Source organism: Oryx dammah, unplaced genomic scaffold (genome assembly GCF_014754425.2).
Source record: "Oryx dammah isolate SB20612 unplaced genomic scaffold, SCBI_Odam_1.1 HiC_scaffold_29, whole genome shotgun sequence".
In the NCBI taxonomy this organism is placed as follows: Eukaryota; Metazoa; Chordata; class Mammalia; order Artiodactyla; family Bovidae; genus Oryx; species Oryx dammah.
In genome coordinates this window covers 49,743,122-49,770,589 of record NW_024070213.1, presented here as the reverse complement: position 1 = coordinate 49,770,589, position 27,468 = coordinate 49,743,122, and the positions used below count along the sequence as shown (strand labels likewise).

Genomic DNA, 27,468 nt, shown 5'->3' with positions numbered 1-27,468 from the left:
TTCCCCCTTCCATTTGTTTCCCTTCCTTCCTTCCTTTCGTGGTTCTGACCTGTTTCTTTCAGACCATTCCAGGTCAGGCTTGAGATCTTCCTCCCTAATATTTCTTCCAGATCCTGCTCTAGGAGATCTTTTGAGCAAGGTCAGCTATTTGTCATTTAGTAAGCAGAGAACCGAATCTGGGATTGAGTCTAATTACTCTTGGCATACTCAGCTACCGATTTATAACACCCTTTCCAGGCCTTAGTGTTTTTCCTCCTTGTTTCTACTCCTTCCACATCAAGTAGATTTAAAATGTCTCTTTGGAAACAGCAGGGTGCTGGATGTTCTCCATGTGCTGCTTGTAATCCAGTCTCCGCCTTGCTCTGTGACCCCTGGAGGATGACTTTTATAGATTACATCACGGGCTTCCGGGCTCTCTCACTGGACTTGGCTAATGACAGACCAGTGGGAGGCAGCCCCAGGAGACTGGCAAACTGGAGGATAAAGTGGTCTGGGGATGGCTGACTGGTAGGCTGTGGATTGGCAGCAGCAGCTGCTGTGTCCTTCCACAGAAACCCATGGGTGTGGTCTCCTCCTGCAGCCACAGATCTTGCCAGATTCTAGTAACAGCTCCTTCCTCTGTCCCTCTGCCTTGCAGTAAGAGCAGTTTCCCTGTTCCACGTCCCCAGCCTGAGTGCTTCATTATCCTTTGCTGGATTCCCTTGACCTTGCTTGCATCTTTACAAATAAGTAGTCCTTTACTAAACTGCTCATACAGGGACGGTGACTGAAACGAGCAGAAATACAAAAATCAGGAACTCCCATATATGGGAGTTTATATGATGGAAGTGACAAAAGACATGCTATCTAATAGGTGAGCAATAGAAAGTCTTGAAAAATTTTTTTAAAATCTTGGCAATGTTAGTCAGTATCCAAAGCCCAGACCTGTGCTCTTTTTTAAAAAAATATTTATTTATTTGGCTGCACCAGGTCTTAGTTGCAGCATGCAGGATCTTCAGTTGCAGCATGTGGGATCTAGTTCCCTGACCAGGGATCAAACCTGGGCCCTCTGCATTGGGAGCGTGGAATCTTAGCCACTGGACCACCAGGGAAGTCCTCAGACGTGTACTCTTAAAAAAATCATACCGATACATCAATCTTCCTCTGTCTCGTGCATTCATTCTTCCCCATTCACCGTTTTCAAAAGCATCTTTTGCTGCTGCTACTGCTTTATCAACATCCACCAAAGAGGCATAGGATACTTTGCATATCGTCTATTTCAAGGCAAGAAAACATAGGTTATAGACTATTTTTATAGAGAGATATACAACTTTTTCTTGAGATTAATATTCTACCATAAAATTTGAGGAGATTTTATGATGGAAAATCAGTACTTCCAGTAAACTTCTGGTAATATAGTAAAGAAAAAGAAACCATTTTAACACGAAAATTGTGAGCCTAAAATTCAGGACTTCTCATTCACACTACTCTATGAGAAGACACATGTAGGAAACTGTAACTATTTCTTCTCCTGCCTTAGGAAAGCTGAATTTCTCACCATGAGCTTGCACATTCTGAGATTTTTCTCACATACACAGCTCCATGTGGAATTGTACCTCTGATGTATATAGGTATAGCAACCCCTCTAAATTCATCATAAATATTCATTCTTAAAAGTAAGTTACAGTAGATAACAGCAGCCAGAACCAGAGCTGAATAGTTTAAAAGAATACATGAAGTACATTTATATTAAGTGCTCAGATAGAGTAACAGAATAATAGAGACAGAGTAATAGAATAAGTAATTCTTAAGACTGTTTTATAATGGTGTATAAATGAAAAAAAATCCATGATCAGTGGTTATTGCACACACTAAGTCACAACTCACAGATCCATCTGTTGGGTTGATAGTATCATAAGTCTTTCCATCTTCAGCATCTGTGAACTGTCCATTTATGAAACACTGATATGGCATTTTTACTGTCATGTCATTGATCTCCTTTGAAACCTAAGAGAGAGAATTACTTTAATAAAGTCAACAGATTTCTGTATTTCTGCAAAAAAGAAGCTTATTCACTAATGCAGACAGAGAAAGTGGGAAGTTGTCTAGTGCTTACTGTTCAGAAGAGACGAGCAGATGTAATAGTTAGGCCTTATGATGCTTAAAGTGGCCATTGAGACAGGAGGTCAGCTTCTGTGATAACCAAAGTGGTCTGAGTCGGGCATTGTAAATATCTGTCTTTTCCTCATTGAGATGAAACATGACTCAGAAGACCTCCAGCTAGTGGAAACACCGCCATCTAGTGGCACTACTTGTGGAGTTCCGCCATTGCTGTCACGCAAATTTTTGAAATTGCCCATAAACACTTTCCTTTTATACTGGTGACATTTTAAGTTTTCTTTCCAGTGTCCATCCCCATTTTCAGTCTCCCCCTCTTACATATGTGCTGCTTAAATTGTAGTCTGTACTATTAGCTGGCAAGTGAATTTATATTCATCCATTAACCTCTATAAATCTCGGTTTGTTTCAACAATAAAATGATAATATACCTGCCTCATACAGTCATTAAGAGACATAATTAAAATAATATATGTGAAAGAGAACTATTGACATAAAATCCCACTTCAATGAAAGGTATTAAAGAGAAAATTTCATGATTTAAGAAATTATTTTATATAGAGAAATTGAGGATGCTTAGAAAAGAAACAAAAAATAGCAAAAGCATAGTCTGCTGCTCATCATCACTAATTATTAGAGAGATGCAAATCAAAACTACAGTGAGGTACCACCTCACACTGGTCAGAGTGGCCATCATTAAAAAGTCTACAAATAATAAATGTTGGAGAGGGTGTGGAGAAAAGGGAATCCTACTACATTGTTGATGGGAATGTAAACTGCGGTAGCCACTACAGAAAATGGTATGGAGGTTCCTTAAAAAACTAAAAGTAGTATTGTTAGGGGAAGCACACTGATTGAAACCGCCCACCCTGGCCAGGTACCGCAGTAACCATTTGCATGAGTTGTTTTACGACAGGTGGTCCCGGTAAGGAACACAGAACTAATAATCCTCCACCAACCGGAAGAGTTCAGGAAAGGTTCAAAGGAGACACCACATGTCCGACCACCTCCTAGAATCCTTCTCTCTGGCATCCACTTGGCTGAACAAGGCGTGTACCACCAGCAAGGACTCTGAGTCAGATGATTGGCTAAAGACAACCCGGAAACTAATCCCATCACCATAAAACCTGAGACTGCAAGCCACTGTGGCAGAGCAGTTCACCTGGGCTCCCTTACCCTACCGCTCTCCACCCGGGTGCCCTTCCCCATAAAATCTCTTGCTTTGTCAGCACATGCATCTCCTCGGACAATTCATTTCCGAGTGTTAGACAAGAGCCCAGTTTCGGGCCCTGGAAGGGGTCCCCCTTCCTGCAACAGTATCATATCATCCAGCAATCCTAATCCTAGGCATATATCCAGACAAAATTCTAATTATGAAAAGATACATACACTCCAATATTCATAGCAGCACAATTTACAATAGCCAAGACAAGGAAAAAACCTAAATGTCCATCAACATGTGAAGATGTGAGATATATATATATCTATATATATATTTAACTATACAAAAAATATATATATATATAACCTACAATGGAATACTACTTAACCATAAAAAGCAATGAGCAATAACTGAAATTTTAAAAGTCATTAGAGGGGTTCAACAGGAGATTCAAGCAGGCAGAAGAAAGAAATAGAAAACCAAACAATGGGTCAATAGAGACATCCAGTCTGAAAATAGGGAAGAAAAGTAATTTTTAAAATGAATAGAGCCTTAGAAGCCTGCAGGACACTATCAAATGTACCAACATGTGCATAAAGAGAGTCTCAGAATGAGGGGTGAGGGATGAAGGGGTAGAAAGAATATTTGAAGAAATAATCGCAGAAAATATCCCAAATTTTATTTTAAAAAATCAATCTGCACATCCAAGAAGCTCAGTAAACTCCAAGTAGACACATCTCAAAGAGATCCATCCTAAACACATCATAATAAAATGGTCAAAAGACAAAGACAAAAAGGGACTCTTGAAAGCAGCAAGGGAGAAGAAGCAACTCATCACGTGAAAGTTATCCTCAATAAAATTAACAGATGACTTATCCTCGGAAACTACAGAGGCCAGAAAGCAATAAGATTAGATATAAAAAGTGCTGAAAGAAAGAGAATGTCAACCAAAGATTCCATATACAGCAAGAATATCCTTCAAGAACAAAGGAGAAATTAAGTCATCCTCAAATGAACAAAAGCTAAGATACTTCATTGCCAGCACATTGTCTTTCGAAAATGACTAAAAGGTGTCTTTGTGACAGAAATGAAAGAACACAGGACAGTGACTTAAATCTACCTGAGAAAATAAAGAACACCGACAAAGGTAAATATAAGTCAGTATAAAGGTAATTTTTAAACTCCTTTCTTCTCCTATCTGATTTAAAAGAAAACTGCATAAAGCGATAATTATAAGACTATGTTGATGGGCTAATACTGTATAAAGATGTATTTGTATGACAGTAACAGCACAGGTAAGTGGGTAGGGAGCAGAGCTACACTGTAACAAATTTTTTCTACACTATTGGTATTAAACTGCTATTAACCTGGGCGAGAATGTTTTAAGAATAATGTCTCTTGGAATCCTCAACCACTAAGGAAATAACTAAAAGTATATAGCAAAAGAAACAATAAGAGATTAAAAGGGCGTACTAGACAATATTCATTTAACAAAAAAGAGAGCAGTAAGGAGGAAGAGAGAAGAGAAAAAGGCATAAATCAAGACTTACAGAAGCACAAGCGGCCAAAGGACAAACAGATTAATCAAACTTAATCACATTTTAAAACGTGTGTGTTAAAGATACTATCAAGAAAATGAAAAGAAAACCCACAGAATGGGAGAAGATATTTACAAATAATGTGTCTGATTAGGGTCTACTATTTAAAATATACTAAGGTCATTTACAACTAAAAAATTAAAAAGACAAATATCCCAATTAAAAAAACAGGTGAAGGGTTTGAGGGACTTCCGTGGTGGTCCAGTGGTTAGGACTAGGTATTCTCACTGCCAGGGGCTCGGGTTCCATCCCTGGTTGGGAAACTAAGATCCCACAAGCCACCTGGTACAGCCAAAAAACAAAGGAGCTGAACAGATATTTCTCCAAAGAATATATACAGATGGCCAATAAGCATATGAAAAGATGTGTATCACTAGTCATTAGGAAAATGTAAATCAAAACCGCAATGAGGTACTACTTCACACGCACTAGGACAGCTGAAATAGAAAAAAACAGACGACAGCATATGCTGGCGAGGACATGAAGAAATTAGAAGCTTCCTCCACTGCTAGTGGCAGTGTTACATGATGTAGTCACTTTGCAAAGCAGATTGGTAGTTCCTCAAAAAGTTTAACACAAGAGCTCCCACCTGACTCACCAATTCCACTTCTAGATATTTACCCAAGAGAACTGAGAACATATGTTCACACAAAAACTTATATTGGGTTGGCCAAAAAGTCCATTCAGGTTTTTCTGTTACATCTTACCAAAAACACAAACGAACTTTTTGGCCAACCCTATGTGAGTTTGCATAGCAGCGTAATTTATAATAGCCAAAAAGCAGAACAACTCAAATGTACACCAACCAAGGAAAGGATAAATAAAACATAATTATTCACACGATGGACTATTGCTTGGCCAGGAAAAGGAATAAAGTGATAATCTACTCTAGAATGTTGATAAACCTTGAACACATTATGCTGAGTGAAAGAAACCAGCTGCAAAAGGCCACTAATCGCCTAATTCCACGTGTATGAAATGTCTCAAATAGGCAAATCCATAGACACAGAAAGTAAATTGGTGGTTTCCTGGTGCCAGGGCCCAGAAGAGGAGAGCAGAGAATGAATGCCAGTGGATATGGAGTTTCTTTGGGGCGGGGGGAAGGGGGGCGTAAGAAAAAATGTTCCATAATCAGATCGTGATCATGGTTGCTCAACTCAGTGAATACACTAAAAAACAATGAATTGTACATTTTTTAAAAGGTGAAATGTATGGTAACTGAATTATAATCTCAAAACTGTCATTTTAAGAAAGTTGTAAAGCAAATGGGTGAAAGGCACAGCAGTCTTCTATAGCATGAAGGTCTTAACCATGTGGATTTTCAACACCACGGACAGGCTTACATAATCCACCACTAGCTCTGCTTCCTGATCCTCTCCTCTCAGTTTCCTCACGACTTTTTGGATGAAGTCTTCAAATTTGGTGGCCATATAAACATCCTCATTCTGTAACTGAAGCCCTCCACACTTCTGTCTTATCTCTTCAACCAGTCTGAAAAGAAGAACCAGCTCACGTTACTTACATTTTTTTAAAGAGTTTAGAGGACCGTATGATTACATTTAGGTTGCTCTGAGGTAGGACATATGTCACATACTTATTTATAGTCCATGAGATCGTCTATATTAGAGAAATTAATGAGATTGAGAGAAAAAAATGTTACAGCTTTCTCAAAAGACAGTGGCAATTTTTTTTTTTAAATACAAGAAACTGAAGCAAAGATATTTTCATTACTGGCGAGAGAAGAGTTGGACACAACTCTTCACTGAGCGACTAAGCACAGCACACAAGCAGGTGTTAAAGAGCACATAAAATCAGTTTCTATCCTTTCAAAAGTACCCCAAGGAATAAGAAATAAAGAAAATTTCTGAACTGTGATAATTATGAGAGACCAAAGTCACATCATAGACTATTTTCTCTGCATCTGGTGTAAGAATAAAACAAACATTTGTTTGTATTACATGGCTAAGTGAACGTTTTGGTTGCGCAGTTGTGTTCAACTCTTTGGGACCCCATGGACTGTAGCCCACCAGGCTCCTCCGTCCATGGAATTCCCCAGGCAAGAATACTGGAGTGGGTAGCCATTCCCTTCTTCAGGGGATCTTCCCAACCCAGGGATCGAACCCTCATCTCCTACACTGCAGGCGGATTCTTTACCCTCTGAGCCACCAGGAAAGCCCACATGGCTAAGGTGGGTACTAAACAGAACCTTCCCAGGAGGTGCAGTTAGTAAAGAATCTGCCTGGCAGTGCAGGAGATACAGGAGGTGTGGGCTTGTCCCTGGGTCAGGAAGAGCCCCTGGAATACAAAATGGCAACCCACTGCAGTATTCTTGCCTGGAAAATTCCGGGGACAGAGGAGCCTGGTGGGCTACCATCTACGGGGCCACAAAGAGTTGGACACAACTGAGTGTGTACACACACACACACGTATAGAAGATAGATAACTAATAAGAAGAACCTACCGTATAGCACAAGGAACTCTACCCAATGCTCCGTAGTGACCTATATGAGTATAAAATCTAAACAAGAGTGAATATATGTGTATGTGTGAAATGAACATATCTCCTGCCATTTCAATAAACCAAAAATGTCATTGCTATCAGCAATTTCTGGCCTCCAAATGTGAATAAGGGCTCCCCAAACTGAGATCCAGCAGATGCTAGCAACTGAGATCCAGCAACTGAGATCCAGCAGATGCTAAGTAATTGCTGAGGAGCTGGGGGAACGCAAGAAGCAAGGTGAACAGGGAAACAGGATTGTGCCCAGGTAGCATACGAAGGGAATGAATGCAGTGAGCCTAGAGGCTTGCATCTCCCCAAACACAATGCTAAATTCCTTAGCTCGGATACCTGATTTCTGATGTTCAGATGGCCTGCTCCCTTTGTTGCAAACATGTATATAGCCAGACTTCCCCTCCTGCCTCCTTGGAGCAGTTTTCTCAGAGCTACTGAGATGCTGTCTCCTGGGCTCGAAGTCCTAAGCATTCCCACCAAATAAAATAACTCTCTACTTTCAGGTTGTGACTATATTTTTTAGTCAACAATGTGTAACTGATTCACTTTGCTATATAGCAGAAAATAATACAGCACTGAAAGTTAACTATACTTCAATAAAAATTATCTTAAAAAATACAAGAATGAATACATGAACAGAATATTCATCAAGAACACTTGCGTTGTCAACATGAAGACTTTTACCTTGTTTATTTAGTAAATAGCCATACGATGGCCCTCAAAGGAAAAGCACCTCTTCAAGATTCTCCACTATTAGGATCCTGGTCTGCTCTTCATGCCACAGAGGGCAGCTTTCTAGTCCTCTAGCCCTTTCTACCTATTGCAAACTTCTGCAGAGAAATTCTGACTATAGAGTGACTACTCTTACTCTTGCAAGAAGTCTGATAATCCTCATTCTAGATATACCATACTGGGTAACTTGGGGAGTTAGGAAAAAAGATTGGGGGTAAGCATAATCAATGTAAGGTATCCTTTTAGATGCAATTATATAGGAAAATTCTGATTAACCTTCTCACTTAGAGCCTCCCAATTCCAATTGGAGGAGAATCGGCTAAGAAATATGAAGACATATTTTTAAGTGAAATAAACAATTAGTAGGGTGGTTTTCTAGGTGTATAGTTAATATGAAAACACTCCTAGTTAGCAACAAAGAAAAGAGAACAAATACATGTATTTGACCATGAAAAGAAGCAAAGAAAGATGAAGGAAAGAGAAATATAATAGATGGGTATGATAGAGTGATGACATCTAGTACAAAGGATTTAGATTCCATTTTCAAGGTCAAAGTGAAAATCCCTGGTGCAGGGGTGTGAGGCACTAAGGTGGTGGTTTTACCTGGCAACATCCATTGATCTTGCTCCAGATTTAAAGAAGTCTGTTGAATTTTCAATAGCAGGGACATTGCTTAAAATTCCAGCCCAGATGACCTACATGACACGAGGGAAACTTTTATGAGGGAGCTGCCAGGTAGAACACTTGCAGAGACTAGCTAGCTTCTCACCAAACCTACATCTTTACATGTCTCAGCATCTCTTCAATTAGAGAGGGCCGTTTGACCAACTTCTAGCCAGTGAATATGAATATAAGTGATCTGTACTGTCAATCTTGCTTCCCTAGTGGCTCAGTGGTTAAAAAGATCCACCTGCCAATGCAGGAGATGTGGGTTCGATCTCTGGATTGGGAAGATCCCCTGGAGAAGGAAATGGCAACCCGCTCCAGCATTCTTGCCTGTGAAATCCCGTGGACAGAGGAGCCTGGCGGGCTACAGTCCATGGGGTTGCAAAAGAGTCAGACGTGACTTAGCGACTAAACAACAATAACACTCTCAATCATGGCCCATGAAAAACCTTTGTCACGCGATTTTCTGTGCTCTTTTGCTCTTCTTGGCTGTCTGGGATGGAGATAACACCCAGCGGGTCCTTAAAGATAGCAGAGCGTGGGTTCCTGCTTGACTCTACCCCTAGCCCTCATATTCCCTCTTTACCCCCAGGCAAACCTAGAACTGCCTTGGATTACTTATATGAATGAGAAATAAATGTGCATATAAATTTTGGCATTGATTTCCTTTTGCAGCTAATACAAAAAAAGAGGAAATAAAAGTTCCATCCCAACTCCTTTGAAGATTAATGGTATGCGTTACAAAAATGGTTACAAGAATTGTTCCAAGACAAGGAACATTAAAAACTTCACGTGTTCACCTTGATGGTCTCTGCCACCTTCACCTCTTCAGCTGTGAGTTCCAACACTGACATCTCACCCGATGAAAAGTACTGAGAGGCAGGAATCATTTTTCCATCTTCAAACTGCAGATTTCTCACCATCAGCTGTAAAATAACAACAAAACAAGCAAAAAAATTGAGAATTGGGACAATTCAAAAGTGAGATTGGTGTGAGAAAGCGTCTTATGTGAGTATAAGGACCAGTTTATTTGGCAAATACGAAAATATGGATTGAAAGCACTACCTACTATGTGTAAAAGGGCTGAAATGGTATTTCAGTTATGGCAGCAGAGAGGAGAAAGTTAAGTCCAGGGATAGATATATCTCAAAATGGATGATAAACACCCCTAAAATTGACTTGGATATAGGTATTGGGTCTAAAGCTGACGACGACTACCACTGCTACTAATAGCACTATCACTGCCTCTACTGCCATCTTCTGAACTCTTGGTCTGCAGCATGCACAGTGCTAAGTACGTGTATGCTGAGTATCTTGTTCAGTCTCCTAAATCCTGATAGATGCAGGTGTCCTTATTATCCCCATTTTACTGATAAGCAAATGAAGGCTCAGTGAGGTTTAGTAATTTGCCCAGTGCCTCACAGCAAGTAACAGAGCTGAGGTTACAACCCAGGACTAGCTAGACTCTGAGGCCTACAATCTTATAACTGATGTATCCTGTGAGCCAGGAGAAGGTATCTGTGAGCTGCAAATTCCCTTTTGTTTTGCTCATTGAGCACCTGCCCAAGAGCCCACCGAGAGTCAGAGTTCATGCACCCAAGTGCGGGCAGTGCAGATGGGCATCTCCGTATTGGCAAAGGGAGGACCATCTGAGGAGGCTCAAATCACCTGGTCCTCCCAGACCAGATCACACTCTCTGTTCTGTAGACGGAGAAACGGAGCCTCAGAGGGGAGAGGCATCCTGCTCACAACCGTAAGTGACAGAGCAGGGATTCACACTCTGGCTCCTGACCAAACGCTAAGCTCTTTCTACTGTATCACAGAGCGGGCCGTGCAGGTCCAGTTGGTCCATCCTGAGATGCCTGGTTCTCAATCAAGGCACATAAAGCCAGCTCATCCCCAGAGAGAAATGGGCCACAGACATCTTAAACCTCCTATATCCCACTACACAGCCAGACTGTCCTGGGAGTCTGCCCTGCCAGACTCCCTCAAGAGCTTGGGTAATTGAAGGAAACCACCAAAGTGATTTTATAGGTAACCTTATTGAACACTCACTGCTTTTCCATCGTTACCGAAAAGAACAAGTCCATTTTTGGTAACAAGACCAGGCTTCTCAGCACCTTTAATTTCCAATGGTTCTCCAGGAGGGATGGAGCTATTCAGCAATGATGAACCATAGAAAGTGACCACCTAGTAAAGAGACCAAACCCAAGTTATGAAAGGAGGAAATGAAGGCTGTTTATAAGGGTGTATGAAAGCAGCATGCCCTGCAAAAAAAGCAGCTGACATTCTCATTGATGCCCAAATGAGAGACCTCCAACTGCCAGCATAAGAGACTATATCAAGCACCTATCGGAATGACACAAGGCAAGAGACAGTCTGTGAGGGTATGACTGAAGAGTTGAAAAATGCCCCACATCCAGGGGATGCAAGTATACATGTATCATTTATTTGCATTGATGCAAAGGTGAATGACATGAAAGCTCTCACAGACTTTGCAGCCTGAAGGTAGAGTTTTTGTGGGAAGTGGAGGTATTGATGTGGGCTCAGGAAGGCAGGTGCAGAGTAGTAAACAGACTATTGCATTGCAGTGGAATGTGTGATGGGAGGTACAGGAAGCGTTGTGGGTCAGCTCATGGAAACAAGACTGGATCCAGACCGTAACCAAGAGAACTGGATATTAATTGATTTGCTATTGTCATGATAGTCATTACTATAATTCTATGCTTGCTTATGTGCTCAGCCCCTCAGTCGTGTCTGCCTCTCTGTGACCTCATGGACTGTAGCCTGCCAGGCTCCTCTGTCCATGGAATTTCCCAGGCAAGAGTACAGGAGTGAGTTGCCATTTTCACCTCCAGGGGATCTTACCAACCCAAGGACTGAACCTGTGTCTCTTTCATCTTCTGCATTGGTAGGCGGATTCTTTACCACTGAGCCACCTCTTATAATTCTGTGGTCATCAGCTACCATTTATTGACAACTCTATTATTTAATATTTATTGAATATTTATTCTATGTCGGGACTAAGTGCTTAGATGAATTAACATGTATTAACTCATTGCATCTTTACAACAACTCCAAACCAATGAAGGAGGCACTATTATTAGTCTCATTCTGCAATAAGGAAACCAAGGTACTCAATGGTTAAGTAACCTGCCCATGGTTATACAGCAAATAGTGGCAATGCCAGAATTTTACTGGAAACATTCTGGCTTCAGATCCCATACTTTTGGTGTGTCTGTGAGTATAACTGCTTTGAAAAACAAGGCATTATCAATTGTGATAAAATATATTCATATGCTATATGATGTCACTGTAGTCCAAGATGTATATCCAGTATTCCTCATGTAATCAAGAGTACATTTGTATAAGGATGTCCATGATAAAATGTTTTATTGAAGTATAGTTGATGTACAATAGTATAGAAGTTACAGGTGTACAATAGTGATTTCACAATTTTTATACTTCATTTATAGTTATTATAAAATATTGGCTGTAATCTCTATGTTGTACAATATATATGTGTAGCTTAATTTACACATAATAATTTGTACCTCTCAATTCCCTGCTCCTGTCTTGCTTCTCCCCACTTCCCTCTCCTCACTGGTAACCACTAGTTTGTTCTCTATATTTGGAGTCTGTTTCTTTCTTGTTATATTCACTACTTTGTTGTATTTTTTAGATTCCATATATAAGTGATATCATACGGCATTTGTCTTTCTCTGTCTGATTTATTTCACTTAGCGTAGTACCCTCCAATTCCATATTCTTAACCATGGCACTGGACTTCCACCTTTGGTTCTTCACTGATCCCATATAGTTTTATTGATATCTAATATGCACTGAGGACCCAGCTGAAGGACTGAGACTCTCAAGACAACAGCATGATGCCCTTGCCCTTGAGGGGATCCCAGTCTATGGTGGGTAGAGGGATAGATACATAAAGAAATGCTTACAATAGATAATATGCTGAGTCAGAGCTAGGCAGGGCATTACTGGAAAGGAGAAAAGGGATGCCCAGTCCCACCAGGCTGGGAGTATGAGGTCAGGAGACTTCCTAGAGGAGGCAAAGCTCGAGAAGCTGAGTTGAGTGGAGTTTCCCCAGGCATCAGAAGGCTTCTCCTGCCCCTGCCCCTGCCCCTGCCCCTGTCCACCGCCCCCGCAGCATCTCTTCTCTGTCCTCTCACTCCCACTCCTCACATCTGAGGCCCCAGCTTCTCTGAACTCTACTGCAAGTTCCTGTCCAGGTAACATGCTCTCCTACCTCTGGGTCTTTAACTCTGTGTCTCATTCTCTACTTGTTGACCTCTTCTTGAAGTGCAAGCCAAACAACTTTTCTAGGAAGGCTTTCCTAAGATACCTGAGTCTGGACCTCAGTTACAGCATTTGTCTTACTGCCTCGTGAGTGCTTATTCATTTCCCTGCTTTCTCCCTAAAACTACAGTCTCCCTGAGAGCAGAGGCTGTGCCTAGTGTCTGCCTCACATCAAATGCTCCATATGTGCAGAGTAAAAAATGGACCACATGACCATGTGTACCTAGGCTCTTTTAGCTGGCCACGTGTACCTAAACTCCTTTAGTTGGTCACGTGTACCTAGAACATAAACTCTCCTCACAAGCAAAGGAAGAACCAGGGGAAGCCTCAACTCATGAGTAGTGCCTCTTACAAAGTTCACATGCCGAAAGAAAACATTGGGCCCCTAGAACATACCTGTCCATTTATCTCTGCCCAAGCTCCAGGGACTTTATCATGACCTCGGATCCAGTTATGTAAAGCTTCAGCAGACTGATTCCAAGAGATCTAGGAATGCACAAAGCACAGGCTGAACTTCTCCAGTCTCAAAGGCAATAGAGACATGTCTCTCCATCAGTGGCAGACATGGGTAGGGATGGGGCAGGTGGCTTGGAGATCTTCTTTTCATTGAGGAAATGGTACACTGAGAACTGCTCAAAGGTGGGGGACAGTGAATTCTGAGATGCGTAACTGAGTTGATATAAATACCTCAGCATTTTCCTTTTTCTGGATACCTTCATATGTTGCTCCTTCTTCTGACTGGGGAATGCGAGGAGCTTTACCATCAGCTATGAGTTGGACAGCTTCCACCTAAAGCCAAACATGTTACTGGTGTTTAACTGAAGTTTCTGTTTAACAGAATTACTATATATAAATCTGTCCAGAGAGTCAGACTTTGATAAAAATTTCTTTGAATCCATAATTGTACCAGGCAGTGTGTTAGGTGGGGCTTCCCAGGTGAGAGAGTCAATTCCTAGGCAGGTTGATAAGAAGTCCGGGGATCCCCAAGGAGAGAGGGTCAGGGGTTCTCAAGGAGGAGCTAGGGGTCTGGAATTGTTAGCCCCCATCTGTAAGAGAGAAAGAAGCAACCAGCACCATCTCTCTACCAGAGGCATCCCTCACTGATCTACATGGGGGTGTAGACAGACTTTACACCAAAGCTTCCCTTCCTTGGTCGGACTTAGTCTGTCCCTTAGCGATGCAGGTACTGTACTCTTCCCTCCCGGTTCTACCACCGAGGCAGGGCAGAGATGTACCAGGGTAGACCTGATGGCATCCCAGACTGATGTCCAGTTCCTCACCATTAAAACCTTGCTTGCCTCTGATGCCACCTGAGGCGCAATCAGTAACCTTCCAGAATGCCTCCCAAGCTAAGACTGCTGGGGGAAACATTCATCACCTAAGTGCCTGTGCACAACCCTGGGTATATTCCTGACCACAATAAGACCAGTATGAACATAAAACTGAGATGTTCCTTCCAAGCATCACCACACCAGTATAAGCAATAGCAAAAGAGATGGTGAAGGACTGGCCAGTGAGGGAAAATGGATTTTTGTCCTCGAGTTATTAGGGCCAGTCCTTCCATTTCATTCCCACAGACTCCACAGAAAGAATATCTAAGGAGTTGGGACAAAAGCCACTGGAAAGCCTCTTCTGGTTCACTAAGAGCTAGCATTACCAAAGGAAGAAACCAATTGCACTTCCAATCTGAGTAACCTTTAACCTCAGAGATGCTCTTGGGGCTAGAGCTCCATCTAGGTTCTGAACTTCGACTCCTAGCAAGGCTAGGCGCTTCCTGACTACCAATCCAAGTTGGGGTTCTAAGTAACAGTACACAGTAACAGCATAGATCACAAGTCCCTTGAAAGTCTATGATCCGACAGACAGGTTAGTAGTTCTAATTCCCAAGGAGTTATGAAATGGTCAAAGAAACTGGAAAGTTTGACCGAGAAAGAAGAGTTCGGTCCACACGCTTTGCCTATTTCTGCTCGGTCCCCAAAGGAGACATTGGGTGCCTCTTGGCATTGGCAGGTCGGTATAAACCCCTGACAGGTTTCTGCCATAAGCCATATGAGGTCACTGCAGAACCGCAGAACAGGGCTCCTCCTCACTTGCTTTGCTCAAGGCATGTCATTCATTCACACAAGCATACTGTAGAGTTAGTAAAGCACAGCAGAAAACGTGTTCGCTAGGAGAACAAAGAACTAGAGCTCCAAGCATCCTTACCTTGTCCTGAAGAATCCCGGACAAGCCCCCAAGATGAAAGGTTGTTACTGAACCATGAAAGATGCCGGGATTCTTGGCCTCTGAAGGAGAAGAATTCAATCTGGGGCCAGAGACAAGGCTTGATCACTCAGAGCTTTTGTGTAATAAAGTTTTATTAAAGTATAAAAGAGATAGAGAAAGCTTCTGACAAAGACATCAGAAGGTGGCAGAAAGAGTGCCCCCTCACTAGTGTTAGCAATGGAGTTATATACTTTTTAATTAGTTATTACAGTGAATCAAAAGAATGTCTGGAGGTTGTAAAGACCTTACTAGACCCACTCCCATAATTTACATTTTAAGATAACAGGATTAGCCAGAAGGTTTTTTCCAGAAACTGTCCTTAAGCAGGATACATTACTGTTATATAATCCTAAGGAATGTAGAGGAAAAAAAGTTTGTCCTTTCCTCCTCCTTGAGAATTCCAGACCCCTCTCTCCTTGGGGACCCCCTGACTTCTTATCAACCTGCCTAGGAATTGACTCTCTCAAAGGTGGCGCTAGTGGTAAAGAATCTGCCTGCTTGCCAATGCAAGAGGCATAAGAGACTCAGGTTCAGTCTCCAGGTAGGGAAGATCTCCTGGAATAGGAAACGGCAACCCACTCCAGTATATTTGCCTGGCAAATCTCATGGACAGAGGAGTCTGGTGGGCTTCAGTCCAAAGGGTTGCAAAGAATCGTACACAACTGAAGCGACTTAACGCACATACACACATGGGTTAGCTTCTTTATGTAAAATATCCCTTGGTGGCTCAGAGAGTAAAGAATCTGCCTGCAATGCAGGAGACCTGGGTTCAGTCCTAGAAGAAGTAAATGGCAATCCACTCCAGTATTCTTGCCTGGAGAATGCCATGGACAGAAGAGCCTGGTCAGCTACAATCCATGGGGTCACAAAGAGTCGGACATGACTGAGTGACTAACTAACATCACACAAGTCCTACAAGGTGGATATTATCAGTCTTGTTTTACATATGAGGTTGCAAAAGGCCTCAAGCAACTAGCTTGAGAAAAAGCAACTAGCTCAAGATCACAGAGGAGAAGGCACTGGCGACCCACTCCAGTACTCTTGCCTGGAAAATCCCATGGATGGAGGAGCCTGGTAGGCTGCAGTTCATGTGATCGCTAAGAATCAGACACAACTGAGCAACTTCACTTTCACTTTTCACTTTCATGCATTGGAGAAGGAAATGGCAATCCACTCCAGTGTTCTTGCCTGAAGAATCCCAGGGATGGGGGAGTCTGTGGGGCTGCCATCTATGGGGTTGCACAGAGTCAGCCATGACTGAAGTGACTTAGCAGCAGCAGCAGCAAGATCACAGAGATAGCTGGTAGGTGTGAGAGAAGGGTCTGTCTCCAGATCTATCTACTGCCAATATCCAGCCTGCACTTTTAAACATGACTCCTTTATTTAAACACATTTCAATCTTGCTTTTTCAATGGAAGTTTTAGGAAGATAATTGTAAAATAAGTCATTGCGGGTTACTTCTGCTCATCATGATGATTCTAGAAAATAATACATTGTTATGTTTAAGGAATTCACCTGGATTTATAGTTTAGGACACCTGGAATAAAAAAAAATTAAAGTCTGTCCATGAGTCTGATTGCCTTTGAGATGTGTCCTGTGTCCCCGTCTGTGCACCATTTATTTTTACCTTGAGTTGAGAGCCTGTGTCCTTCACTGGGAGACCTATGTGAGCTCATGTTCTCAGTTTTCTCTCTAAGTACTCACAGCTAAGTACTCCAACCTCTTCAAGAGCATGTGGAGGGAGCCACCTGGGACAGATTCAAGCTAAGCTCATTCATTCCACCTATTTCTGGCCATAATCCAGGTTGCACAAATGCTACTGAACACATAGAATACTACTTTGATTATAATAATCATTTTGAGCACCTACTATGTGCCAGATGTTATACACAAATGTCATTTAATTTTCACAACAACAACCTTGTAAGTCAGGCAGTAGTGTCCACATTTTATAGATGAGGAAACCAAGGCTAAGGAGGCTAAATGACTTGCCTACTATACAACAAACCAATGGTAGAGCAAGAACTACCCTCTTAACCGTTGTGTCAGTCACTCAGTCGTGTCCAACTCTTTGTGACCCCATGCATTGTAGCCAGCCAGGCTCCTCTGTCCGTGGGATTCTCCAGGCAAGAATATTGGAGTGGGTGCCGTTTCCTTCTCCAGGGGATCTTCCCAACCCAGGGATCAAATCCAGGTCTCCTGCATTTCAGGCAGATGCTTTAGCATCTGAGCTACTAGGGAAGCACCCCCTTAATCATTAAATGTTGACAAACAAAATACTGCTCTCCTCTCTCCTAAATCAATGGCTGCTGTTTTATATCATCTTATTGTCCACCACTGTGCTGTACTTCTACCATATCAGACACTAGAAGATATTAAATGATACTGAAATTATCTGTCAATGTTTTTACAGGTTAATATATCACTTCTTTGTGATGTGCATGTTTTGAGTTTTTAATTCAGAGCATACCTGAACAAATAAAGCAGCATCAAATTTTGCCCTATTACATAGACTGATTTTAAATGTTTTTGAAGGAAGTCAAAATTACATAGCAAAATTTCTTCAGATTCTGCTACTTCTTTACAATTAGTCATTATAAACAGGATGGAGATCCAAATAAGTGGTAACATAAATGAAGTCTGATGACTACTTTGTCCAGTTGATCACTGTCCTCAGAAGAATAAGTCAACTTCACAGAATAAGAAATTCTGAAGTTCAGATTTCCTCCTTCAATATACCATCCTATTAGTAAATATAAAAAAATCTAATTTTGTTTTTCATACTTATTTTTAGTAAAAATTCATAGGAGCAAATCCTCAATAAAAGAGAAACATTGCCAAAACTTTAAAGGTTTACTAGATTCTCCGTGATGGCATAATTGTACTGACCATGGCCTTGATTCCTTCTGGAAAAAGAAATCGATTATAAAGTGCATCTACGGTATCATTGGGCTCCACATCACACGACCTCTGGAGAAGGATGGGTCCTGTGTCTAAACCATCATCAGCCCAGAAAACAGAAAACCCAGCTTTCTTATCTCCCATGATTAGAGTCCTGTGAAAAGAAGAGTTGCAAAGTAACAGATTGGTTAACTGTATCATAAGGTGAATTAGTAACATGAAAGTACAATGTGGTTACAGTGGAAAATAGACAGTGAATGAAGTTGCTGCTGCTGCTGCTGCTGCTGCTAAGTCACTTCAGTCGTGTCCGACTCTGTGCGACCCCATAGATGGCAGCCCACCAGGCTCCCCCGTCCCTGGGATTCTCCAGGCAAGAACACTGGAGTGGGTTGCCATTTCCTTCTCCAATGCATGAAAGTGAATGAAGCTACTGTGAAAATTACAGCAGGGCCAGGCGATATCAGCATTCATAAAAAGTAGAACTTAATGGCTCTGTGATTTTATACATCCCCATCTCTGTAGTCTTTCTTATTAATACATAGTAATGAAAAGGCATCAGAGACCATCAGTACTACGTCTCACTGACTCCCAGGTGTCGGCTTTCTATTGCAACATCAAGTAATTTTGCCCACCAGGGTCCAGTTCCCACATTGCACCTGACCCTGTATTAGGCAGAATAAGATCATGGAAGATAAAACAGAGGATAGTCAGTGCAGTGTTGAAAGGAGAACTGATGTGTAACTTAGGTTGTATAATTCAGGTATAGGCATCACTTAGAGCTGGAATTAGATTGTCTATAAACAATAATAGTAAAAGAGGGTGGATTAATTCAACTGATTGTATTATGTGTTCTATAAATTTAGCCTAAGAGGAAATACTGACCCTACAGACCTCATGGCTTCCCAGGTGGTGCTAGTGGTAGAGAACCTGCCTGCCAGTGCAGGAGACATGAGAGACTCGGGCTCAATCCCTGGGTCTGGAAGATCCCCTGGAGAGAGTCATGGCAACCTACTCTAGTATTCTTGCCTGGAGAATCCCATGGACAGAGGAGCCTGGAGGGCTACAGTCCATAAAGTCACAAAGAATCAGACACAACTGAAGCAACTTAGCACGGACACACACAGGCCTTATAATATATACAATAAACCAGATAGATGGGAATACATATATAAAAGCATATCATAAAGCAGGCTAATATAGACAGAGTATGAAGTGATAGGTCAGCCATACTCTTCACTGAAATCATTGTTACCTCTCTGAGCTACTAGCCAAGAAGACCAACTCAATCAACTGACCAATCAATCAACTACTCATTTCAGAAATCTTGAGGAACTAATTGGCACTGTGTTATCAAGAGCCTTGAAAATATTCATATACTTTGAGTCAATGATTCTACACATGGAAGCAATGTGAAATGAGAAAAAAAAATACATGTTTAAATACAAAGATATTCACTATAGTACTATTTACAAGAGCCAAAAAGAAATCAATTCATGTAATCAGTCTGGAGACATTGGGTTGGGCAAAAAGTTCATATGGGTTTTTCCATAGTATGCTATAGAAAAATCTGAATGACATTTTTGGCCAGCCCAATATAATTAAATGTTTTTCACCACATTTAAACCAAGGGTAGATTTTCTGCCTATATGATAACTTGACCCTGAGAGAGAGCTGGGGGTTATGCAGGTAAAGGAGAGATGGTAGAGACGATAAGAAAGGCCCACCTTGACCCAGAGGATAGTGCACTATGATACTGGGCAGGAGCAGGCAGTGTTCTTGAACCTGGGCCTTATGGCAGTAAAAACGTTAGACCACAGTCCTTTCTCCCCTCAAGAAACTTAACCTTGAATGGGGGAAGACAGACCACGAGAAAGATAATTTCAGGTAATTCAGCATTTCTTGAAATGTACCTGAGATACTCTATGCAAAAAAAGTTCTATGGCCAAATAAATTGAGGAACACTTTGTACTCACATTCTCCCATGGAGATTAGTATGCTCACATGAAAGCACATATTAAATTCCCTAGGTTCTGAGAAACAGAAATCCAGCATAAACCACACTCGTCTGAACATAGGACCTTTGCTTGCTCAATACCTAGTTACATCCAGTGGAACCAATAGGTCATAGAAGATTCTTGGGAATGCTGTTCTGGCTTAGCAGTACCTCAAGATCTCAGGGAGTTCATACAATCAGGACCTCACAATTGTTCAAGCATACCTAGTTCCTTGATCACCTAGGTTAAAAACAGAAAGATTACAGGCAATAGAAATGGGCCCATCTTGGTTATTTAAAGAAAAATCTCACCAGTTGATAGCAGAAGCTCCTCTGTGCCTGGGAAGGATAGACGGGTGATAAACAATGGAACCATGCTCTGGGCCATCAATTACATCCATGGGGATGAATTGTGTGCAGAAGGGAAGTACATTGAGCTCAGCACCCACGGATCTGTAGGCCTCCGCCACTTCCTTTATGGTCTTGCCCTTGACTCTCCATCTAGGGAACTTGAACACAGGGGTCCCATTTTTCTCTGCAGCCAATGCTGAGCATGAAAGAGAAGATTATTTTCATCAGAAAAGTTTGGGCCATAATTTTGTATTACTATGAGTTCACACATTGTAATTTCATGTAACATCTACAAATAAAACATGATGAAGAACAATTTAGATTCTGACCATCTCATGGCCCAAGGTAGCTGCTTTAAGCCCCACTGTATAAGTTTAAGGTGTACAGCATAATGATTTGACTGACATACATCATGAAAATGATTATCACAGTAAGCTTAGTAAACATTCTTCAACTCATATACATACAAAATAAAGGAAGTAGAAAAAATTTTTTATTATGATGATAATGCTTTGGATTTACCCTTTTAACAACTTTCATATGTAACATACAGCAGGGTTCATTATATTTATCAGGTTGTACATTATATCCCTGCTGCTGCTGCGTCGCTTCAGTCGTGTCTGACTCTGTGTGACCCCGTGGACTGCAGCCTACCAGGCTCCTCTGATCATGGGATTTTCCAGGCAAGAGTACTGGAGTGGGCTGCCACTGCCTTCTCTGACATTATATCCCTCCTCCTTACTCATAATTGGGAGTTTGCACCTTCTGACTGCCTTTATCCAATTCTCCCAGTAACAGAAACTAGAATAAACATCAGAGCTGCTTCTTTCAAGAAAAAAAAAATTTAGAGTTATCATAGATATTATTTCCCAACCAATATATTGCATCATACCAGTGATTTATAAAGATTCAAGTCACAAGCCAAGGTTTCTAGATGCTAGTTCTTATTCTCTACCTGTAGACTGTTTCTATTGGGTTGACCAAAAAGCTCATTCGGGTTTTCTGTACCATCTTACCAAAAAAATGAACCAACTTTTTGGCTAACCTAATATCTGTTTCTTGCCCTTTTGTTCAACATAACTAAAGTGAGCAAATCAGAATCACACCGTAGGTTTGCTTTGAGGATGGCTATTTTCTTCACCTACTGTTAAGAGTCAAGCAGCCATCGCTATAATTTGTTCTGAGATAAATGTGTTCTTTATAAGCCCACATCAATTGCTATTATTGGATGTGGGCTTCCTTGCATTCATATTGGCACCTCTGCATCAGACATTATTCTACACGTCTTACAGAACCTTTGGAAAGTCACAAGCATAACTCAGGAAAAACATATGCTTGGAAATTCCTCTGATGGACCTGATGATCACCACATTGTTAAGTGGAGAAACTCAGTACACCAGGGCCCTGCATCTTTGTCTTGAGGCCCACAAGAGAAGGGAGAATGTTTGAGTCTGTACCCACCATACAAATGGACTCGGCCTGAGAAGACCAAGTGCAGAGTCCATGATCCAGTTGCTCCAAGATACACTCACCAAGTGGGTCAGCTTTTCCATCTTTGTCTGGAACTGTGAACACTCCCACGACTCGGTGGCCTTCTTTGCAGAGATGACTATAGACCTCCTGTCCAAAGAGGCTCTGACCAATAAGTGCCACTTTCAGCTTGTTTTTGAAACAAATCTGTGAAACAATTCAGTAGTGACAGATATTAGTATGGATGGGTTTCCCTGGTGGCTCCATGGTAAAGAATCTGCCTGCAGTGCAGGAGACACAGGTCTGATCCCTCGGTGGAGAAGATCCCCTGGAGAAGGAAATGGCAACCTACTCCAGTATTCTTGCTTGGGAAATCCCATGGACAGAGAAGCCTGGCAGGTTACAGTCCATGGGGTCACAAAAAAGTCAGATATGCTTTAGCGACTAAGCAACAACATTAGTATAGATAGAAGATACATGGATAATAAATAATCTTTTCTCAATAATGCCAGATGGTAAGGACTACAAAAGGCTTAAAGGTTTACAAAGTAAAATATTTATTGACATACACTGAACTCAGACTACATGCTACACACTGCAATTTCATACCTAAGTATTCCTTATTTTCCCTTTGCTTTCACTCACGTGATTATTCACTATAATCATTGAGATTGCATATATTTTTACAAGGTATTTCAACTCCTTGATAAAATGAAACCAGATGTTAACAAATAAGCCCAAGTTTCATAGTTAAAAAAAGTGTAATTCTCAGCAACATCTACCTCAATAAAACAATGTTTTTATGCCCCACAATTTAGAAATAAGAGCTGAATCATCTCTCACCTCCAAAAAAATAAAGCCAAGATTAACATCTAGTAAAATATAGGGGTCAAAACCTAGTGCCACCCATCCCTTATTAGTTGTGTGACCTCAAGCAAGTAACTAACTTTTATTTGCCTTTTTTTTCTCATCTATAAAATGCGAATAACACCAACTCACACAATTCTGATTGAAGTAGATGACAATATGTATTAGGCTTAAAGCAGTGTCTGACACAGCACTGTTTACGTAAAAGCTTAATAATGTTTTAAAGGTTTTGCCACGTAGTAGACAATTCTATGTTTTTTCACATAGTCCAGAATTCCAAAATTCTTGGTAAGTAATCTGAACTCATTTGGTCTCAAGATCTGGATTGATCTAATAAAATGTTTTTTATAGTCTTTGAAGGTGTCTTATAAATTAACACAAAATCATTTGGCCTCAAACTTGACTGAACTGACAATACTGTTTATAGTCTTTCATATAGTACGTTTTGCTGCAGAGAAAATCAATCAGTATGCTTAGTTACAGATACTATCCCACACCCTGCTATAAAGTACATGTAAGTTTCCATGTACCATACTAACTATTAAATGTGAATAACTCTGAACCCCAAACACATTTGGCCCCACAGGTTTCAGAGAAGAAATTAAGGTCTGCCCATTATTTCATTCATTTAATCTTCACAACTATCCTGTTTTCTTATCCCTCATTTTATATCATTTTATGAATGAAGAAACCAAGGCTTAGAAAAATCTAGTTTATCACCAAGGTCATACTAGCAAAACAAGGCAAAGGTGGGACTTGAATCCAGGGCTGTCAGACTCCAAAGCCCACATATGTACTTAAACATAAAATGAGCCAGCACTGCCCATCTCTTCCAACTTCTGTTTTTTTCAAATTAAAAAAAGAAATTGGAGTATAATTGCTTTACAATGTTGTGTTAGTCTACCTTCTTTTTAGAACACTACACTAATGCACAAAACTACACTGATTGTCAATAAATATAAACATCATATAGATAAGAATGGCACTAAAGGAGTTAAAGTTTTTAAGGACTGTCTTTAAGCAATTATACCTTTTGTAAATTCTCCGAAGAGGAAGTCTTTTCACAAAGCTTAAGGTAATGTGTTGACGTGACGATTGTTAAGATGGTGAAGAGAGTCACCAGGTGAAGCGGGCTGGATGCAGGATTGTGCATATAGGGATGGTAATCAGAGAGTCATGACCTCCTATGTGAATCCCGTTTTGGCAAAGAACCAACCCCAGCTCCCCAGAGTTCTTTCCATCTTTCATTCTACCATGTTAGAATTCAGCTCCACAGGATTTGGATATAGAACATTTTTCCTTCAGTTTGAATGGGATTCATTGACGTTCCAGAAAGTCATTCTAAATTAGCAAAGCCTCACTGTTAAAATCTGACTGTGAGAAACTTAATTTTCCCTTATTTCTATTTTATTTATTTATTGGTTTAATTTTTTTAATTAAAATTTTTTTAACTTTTTATTTTATATTGGAATATAGCCAATTAACAGAGTTGTGATAGTTTCAGGTAGACAGAAAAGGGACTCAGCCATACATATACATCTATCCATTCTCCCCCAAACTCCCCTCCCATCCAGGTTGCCACACTGAGCGGAGTTCCCTGTGCTACAAAGTAAGATTCTGTTGGATATTCATTTAAAATATAGCAGTATGTATATGTAGATCCCAAACTCCTTAACTAGCCTGGCTTCTCCTCATTCTTCCCTCCTGGCAACCATAAGTTCATTGTCTGTTTCTGTTTTGTAAATACATTAATTTGTATCATTTCTTTTTTAGATTCTGTAGAAATATCATATGACATCCTTTATATGGGGAATTCACTTTACTAAGGGCATAAATGGCATCCCTTTTTAGGGATGAACTTAAACGCATGCAGGTTCACACCTTCCCTGTGAGCTCATAATTAATCAATTAGGGTTTGGGTTTAAAAATTCCTTTCAAGGGCCAGCCAAAGTTTCTATCCCCAAAGAACCTAAAGCTTCAACATCTAACAGATTCTTACAAACAGACAGATTTACTCTGTAAGAACAGCTCAATTTGCCTACAGATAACACATAACTATTTCATTTCTTCTCATTCAAAAACTCAAAATGTTCGGTAAATACTCTATTTTCAGATCCTATAATTAATGCTGTTGCTTGATACAGAACCAATGCACTTTCTATCTTACAAAATTTGGCTTTTACCTCACACCATTACCAATGCTAAATATTTTAAGACTTCCTAAATATTAGTCGTAAAAAACAATCAAGGGCCATGAGGATGAGCTGACTCAAATGTAGTGTGCCCCCAGCTGTCATCTCGTTATTGGGATTTCAATTCCTAAATCAACAGTCCACCAGAAAGTGTTTAAAGAAACCATGTCAGTATCTCTGGAAATTCGACATTCACAGAAACACTTTCTGAGCTTAGTGGTAAAACTGAGACTATACAGGCAAGTTTCTAACAGTGAGAAAATTTCAGTTAATGATTTTAAGTGTTTATAGTGAGTTAGTATAATTCTAAACAACTGTACTGGGATGTTTTACTTTAGCCTTATTTCTCCAAGTATGATCTGAGGACTGACGGTCCGTGTTGGCAGAATCAGCTGGGAGGAAATATTAAAAATGTGGTTTCCTGGGTCCCACCCCTGATCTACTGAGTCAGACCCTCAGGAATTTGGCATTAACTCAAAAGCATGTGAGGAAGTTTGGACCCTGTCTCTGCACTATATTAGCCAAGGAAGCTGCATTTAACAAGCTCTCCATTGACTGACAGGCATATGCAAATCAGCAAATCTCTGGTGTTTAGAGTGTGTGTCCATCCCTCCAAAATGTGTCTGCAGGGAGTCTGGGTCAGAAAGAAGCGGTGGAAGTAATAGCAAACATTTTAATGAGACCCTGGGGTGTGCCAGGTATTTAATATATGTTATCTTATTTTGATTGCCCAATGACTCTCAGAGACAGGCATTAATAAGTTGTTTTACAGATGAAGTGGAGAAGGGAATGGCAACCCACTCCAGTATTCTTGCCTGGAGAATCTCATGGGCAGAGGAGCCTGGCAGGCAACAGTCACCAAGAGTCAGACATGACTGAAGCAACTTAGCACAGATGAAGAAATTAAAACAGAGAAATTAAGATACAGCCTGGAGTCCAATCACTACTAAGTGGTAGCTCTGAGATTCTAACCCAGTTATCACATCAGTGCCATTGTTCTTCTATAACACCAGCTGTCGGGTATCAATTAAAATCTGAATAATAATAGTACTTATCCTATAAGTTACTATTATTATTGTCATAAGGATTTAGTGGGATAAAGCCTGTAATGTGGGATGTGCCATGTGTGGCAATAGTAAATGCTCAAAAAATGTAAACTATACAGAAGAACTATACAAAAAAGATCTTCATGACTCAGATAATCATGGCAATGTGATCACTCACCTAGAGCCAGACATCCTGGAATGTGAAGTCAAGTGGGCCTTAGGAAACATCACTACAAACAAAACTAGTAGAGGTGATGGAACTCCAGGTGAGCTATTTCAAATCCTAAAAGATGATGCTATGAAAGTGCTGCACTCAATATGTCAGCAAATTTGGAAAATTCAGCAGTGGCCACAGGACTGGAAAAAGTCAGTTTTCATTCCAATCCCAAAGAAAGGCAATGCCAAAGAATGCTCAAACTACCTCACAATTGCACTCAACTCACACGCTAGCAAAGTAATGCTCAAAATTCTCCAAGCCAGCTTCAATAGTACGTGAACTGTGAGCTTCCAGAAGTTCAAGCTGGATTTAGAAAAGGCAGGGGAACCAGATATCAAATTGCCAACATCTGCTGAGTCATCGAAAAAACAAGAGCGTTCCAGAAAAACATCTACTTCTGCCTTATTGAATACACCAAAACCTTTGACTGTGTGGATCACAACAAACTGTGGAAAATTCTGAAAGAGATGGGAATACCAGACCACCTGACCTGCCTCTTGAGAAATCTGTATGCAGATCAAGAAGCAAGTTAGAACTGGACATGGAACAACAGACTGGTTCCAAATAGGAAAAGGAGTACATCAAGACTGTATATTGTCACCCTGCTTATTTAACTTAAATGCAGAGTACATCATGTGAAATGCCAGGCTGGATGAAACACAAGCTGGAATCAAGATTGCCAGGAGAAATATCAATAACCTCAGATATGCAGATGACACCACCCTTATGGCAGAAAGTGAATAGGATCTAAACAGCCTCTTGATGAAAGTGAAAGAGGAGAGTGAAAAAGCTGGCTTCAAACTCAACATTCAAAAAGTGAAGATCATGGCATCCAGTCCCATCATTTCATGGCAAATAGATGTGGAAACAGTGAGAGACTTCATTTTCTTGGGCTCCAAAGTCACTGCAGATGGTGACTGTAGCCATGAAATCAAAAGACATTTGCTCCTTTGAAGAAAGCTATGACCAACCTAGACAGCATATTAAAAAGCAGAGATATTACTTTGCCAACAAAGGTCTGTCTAATCAAAACTATGGTTTTTCCAGTAGTCATGTATGGATGTGAGAGTTGGACTATAAAGAAA

The 27,468-nt window shown here is 40.7% G+C and overlaps 1 protein-coding gene across 1 annotated transcript in view; it reads right to left on the bottom strand.

The window, feature by feature from the left end:
• The window catches only part of ALDH1L2 (aldehyde dehydrogenase 1 family member L2), a 61,933-nt gene that overhangs the window by 27,942 nt on the left and 6,523 nt on the right, over window positions 1–27,468 (bottom strand). Inside the window, exons 2-12 of the mRNA XM_040234820.1 lie at window positions 22,124–22,268; window positions 20,553–20,787; window positions 18,236–18,401; window positions 13,769–13,870; window positions 13,478–13,567; window positions 10,823–10,957; window positions 9,568–9,693; window positions 8,705–8,796; window positions 6,201–6,348; window positions 1,867–1,986; window positions 1,126–1,253 (exon numbers count right to left, since the gene is read on the bottom strand). Of these exons, the coding sequence (XP_040090754.1) occupies window positions 1,126–1,253; window positions 1,867–1,986; window positions 6,201–6,348; window positions 8,705–8,796; window positions 9,568–9,693; window positions 10,823–10,957; window positions 13,478–13,567; window positions 13,769–13,870; window positions 18,236–18,401; window positions 20,553–20,787; window positions 22,124–22,268 (1,487 nt within the window). The remainder of the gene's footprint in view (window positions 1–1,125; window positions 1,254–1,866; window positions 1,987–6,200; window positions 6,349–8,704; window positions 8,797–9,567; window positions 9,694–10,822; window positions 10,958–13,477; window positions 13,568–13,768; window positions 13,871–18,235; window positions 18,402–20,552; window positions 20,788–22,123; window positions 22,269–27,468) is intronic.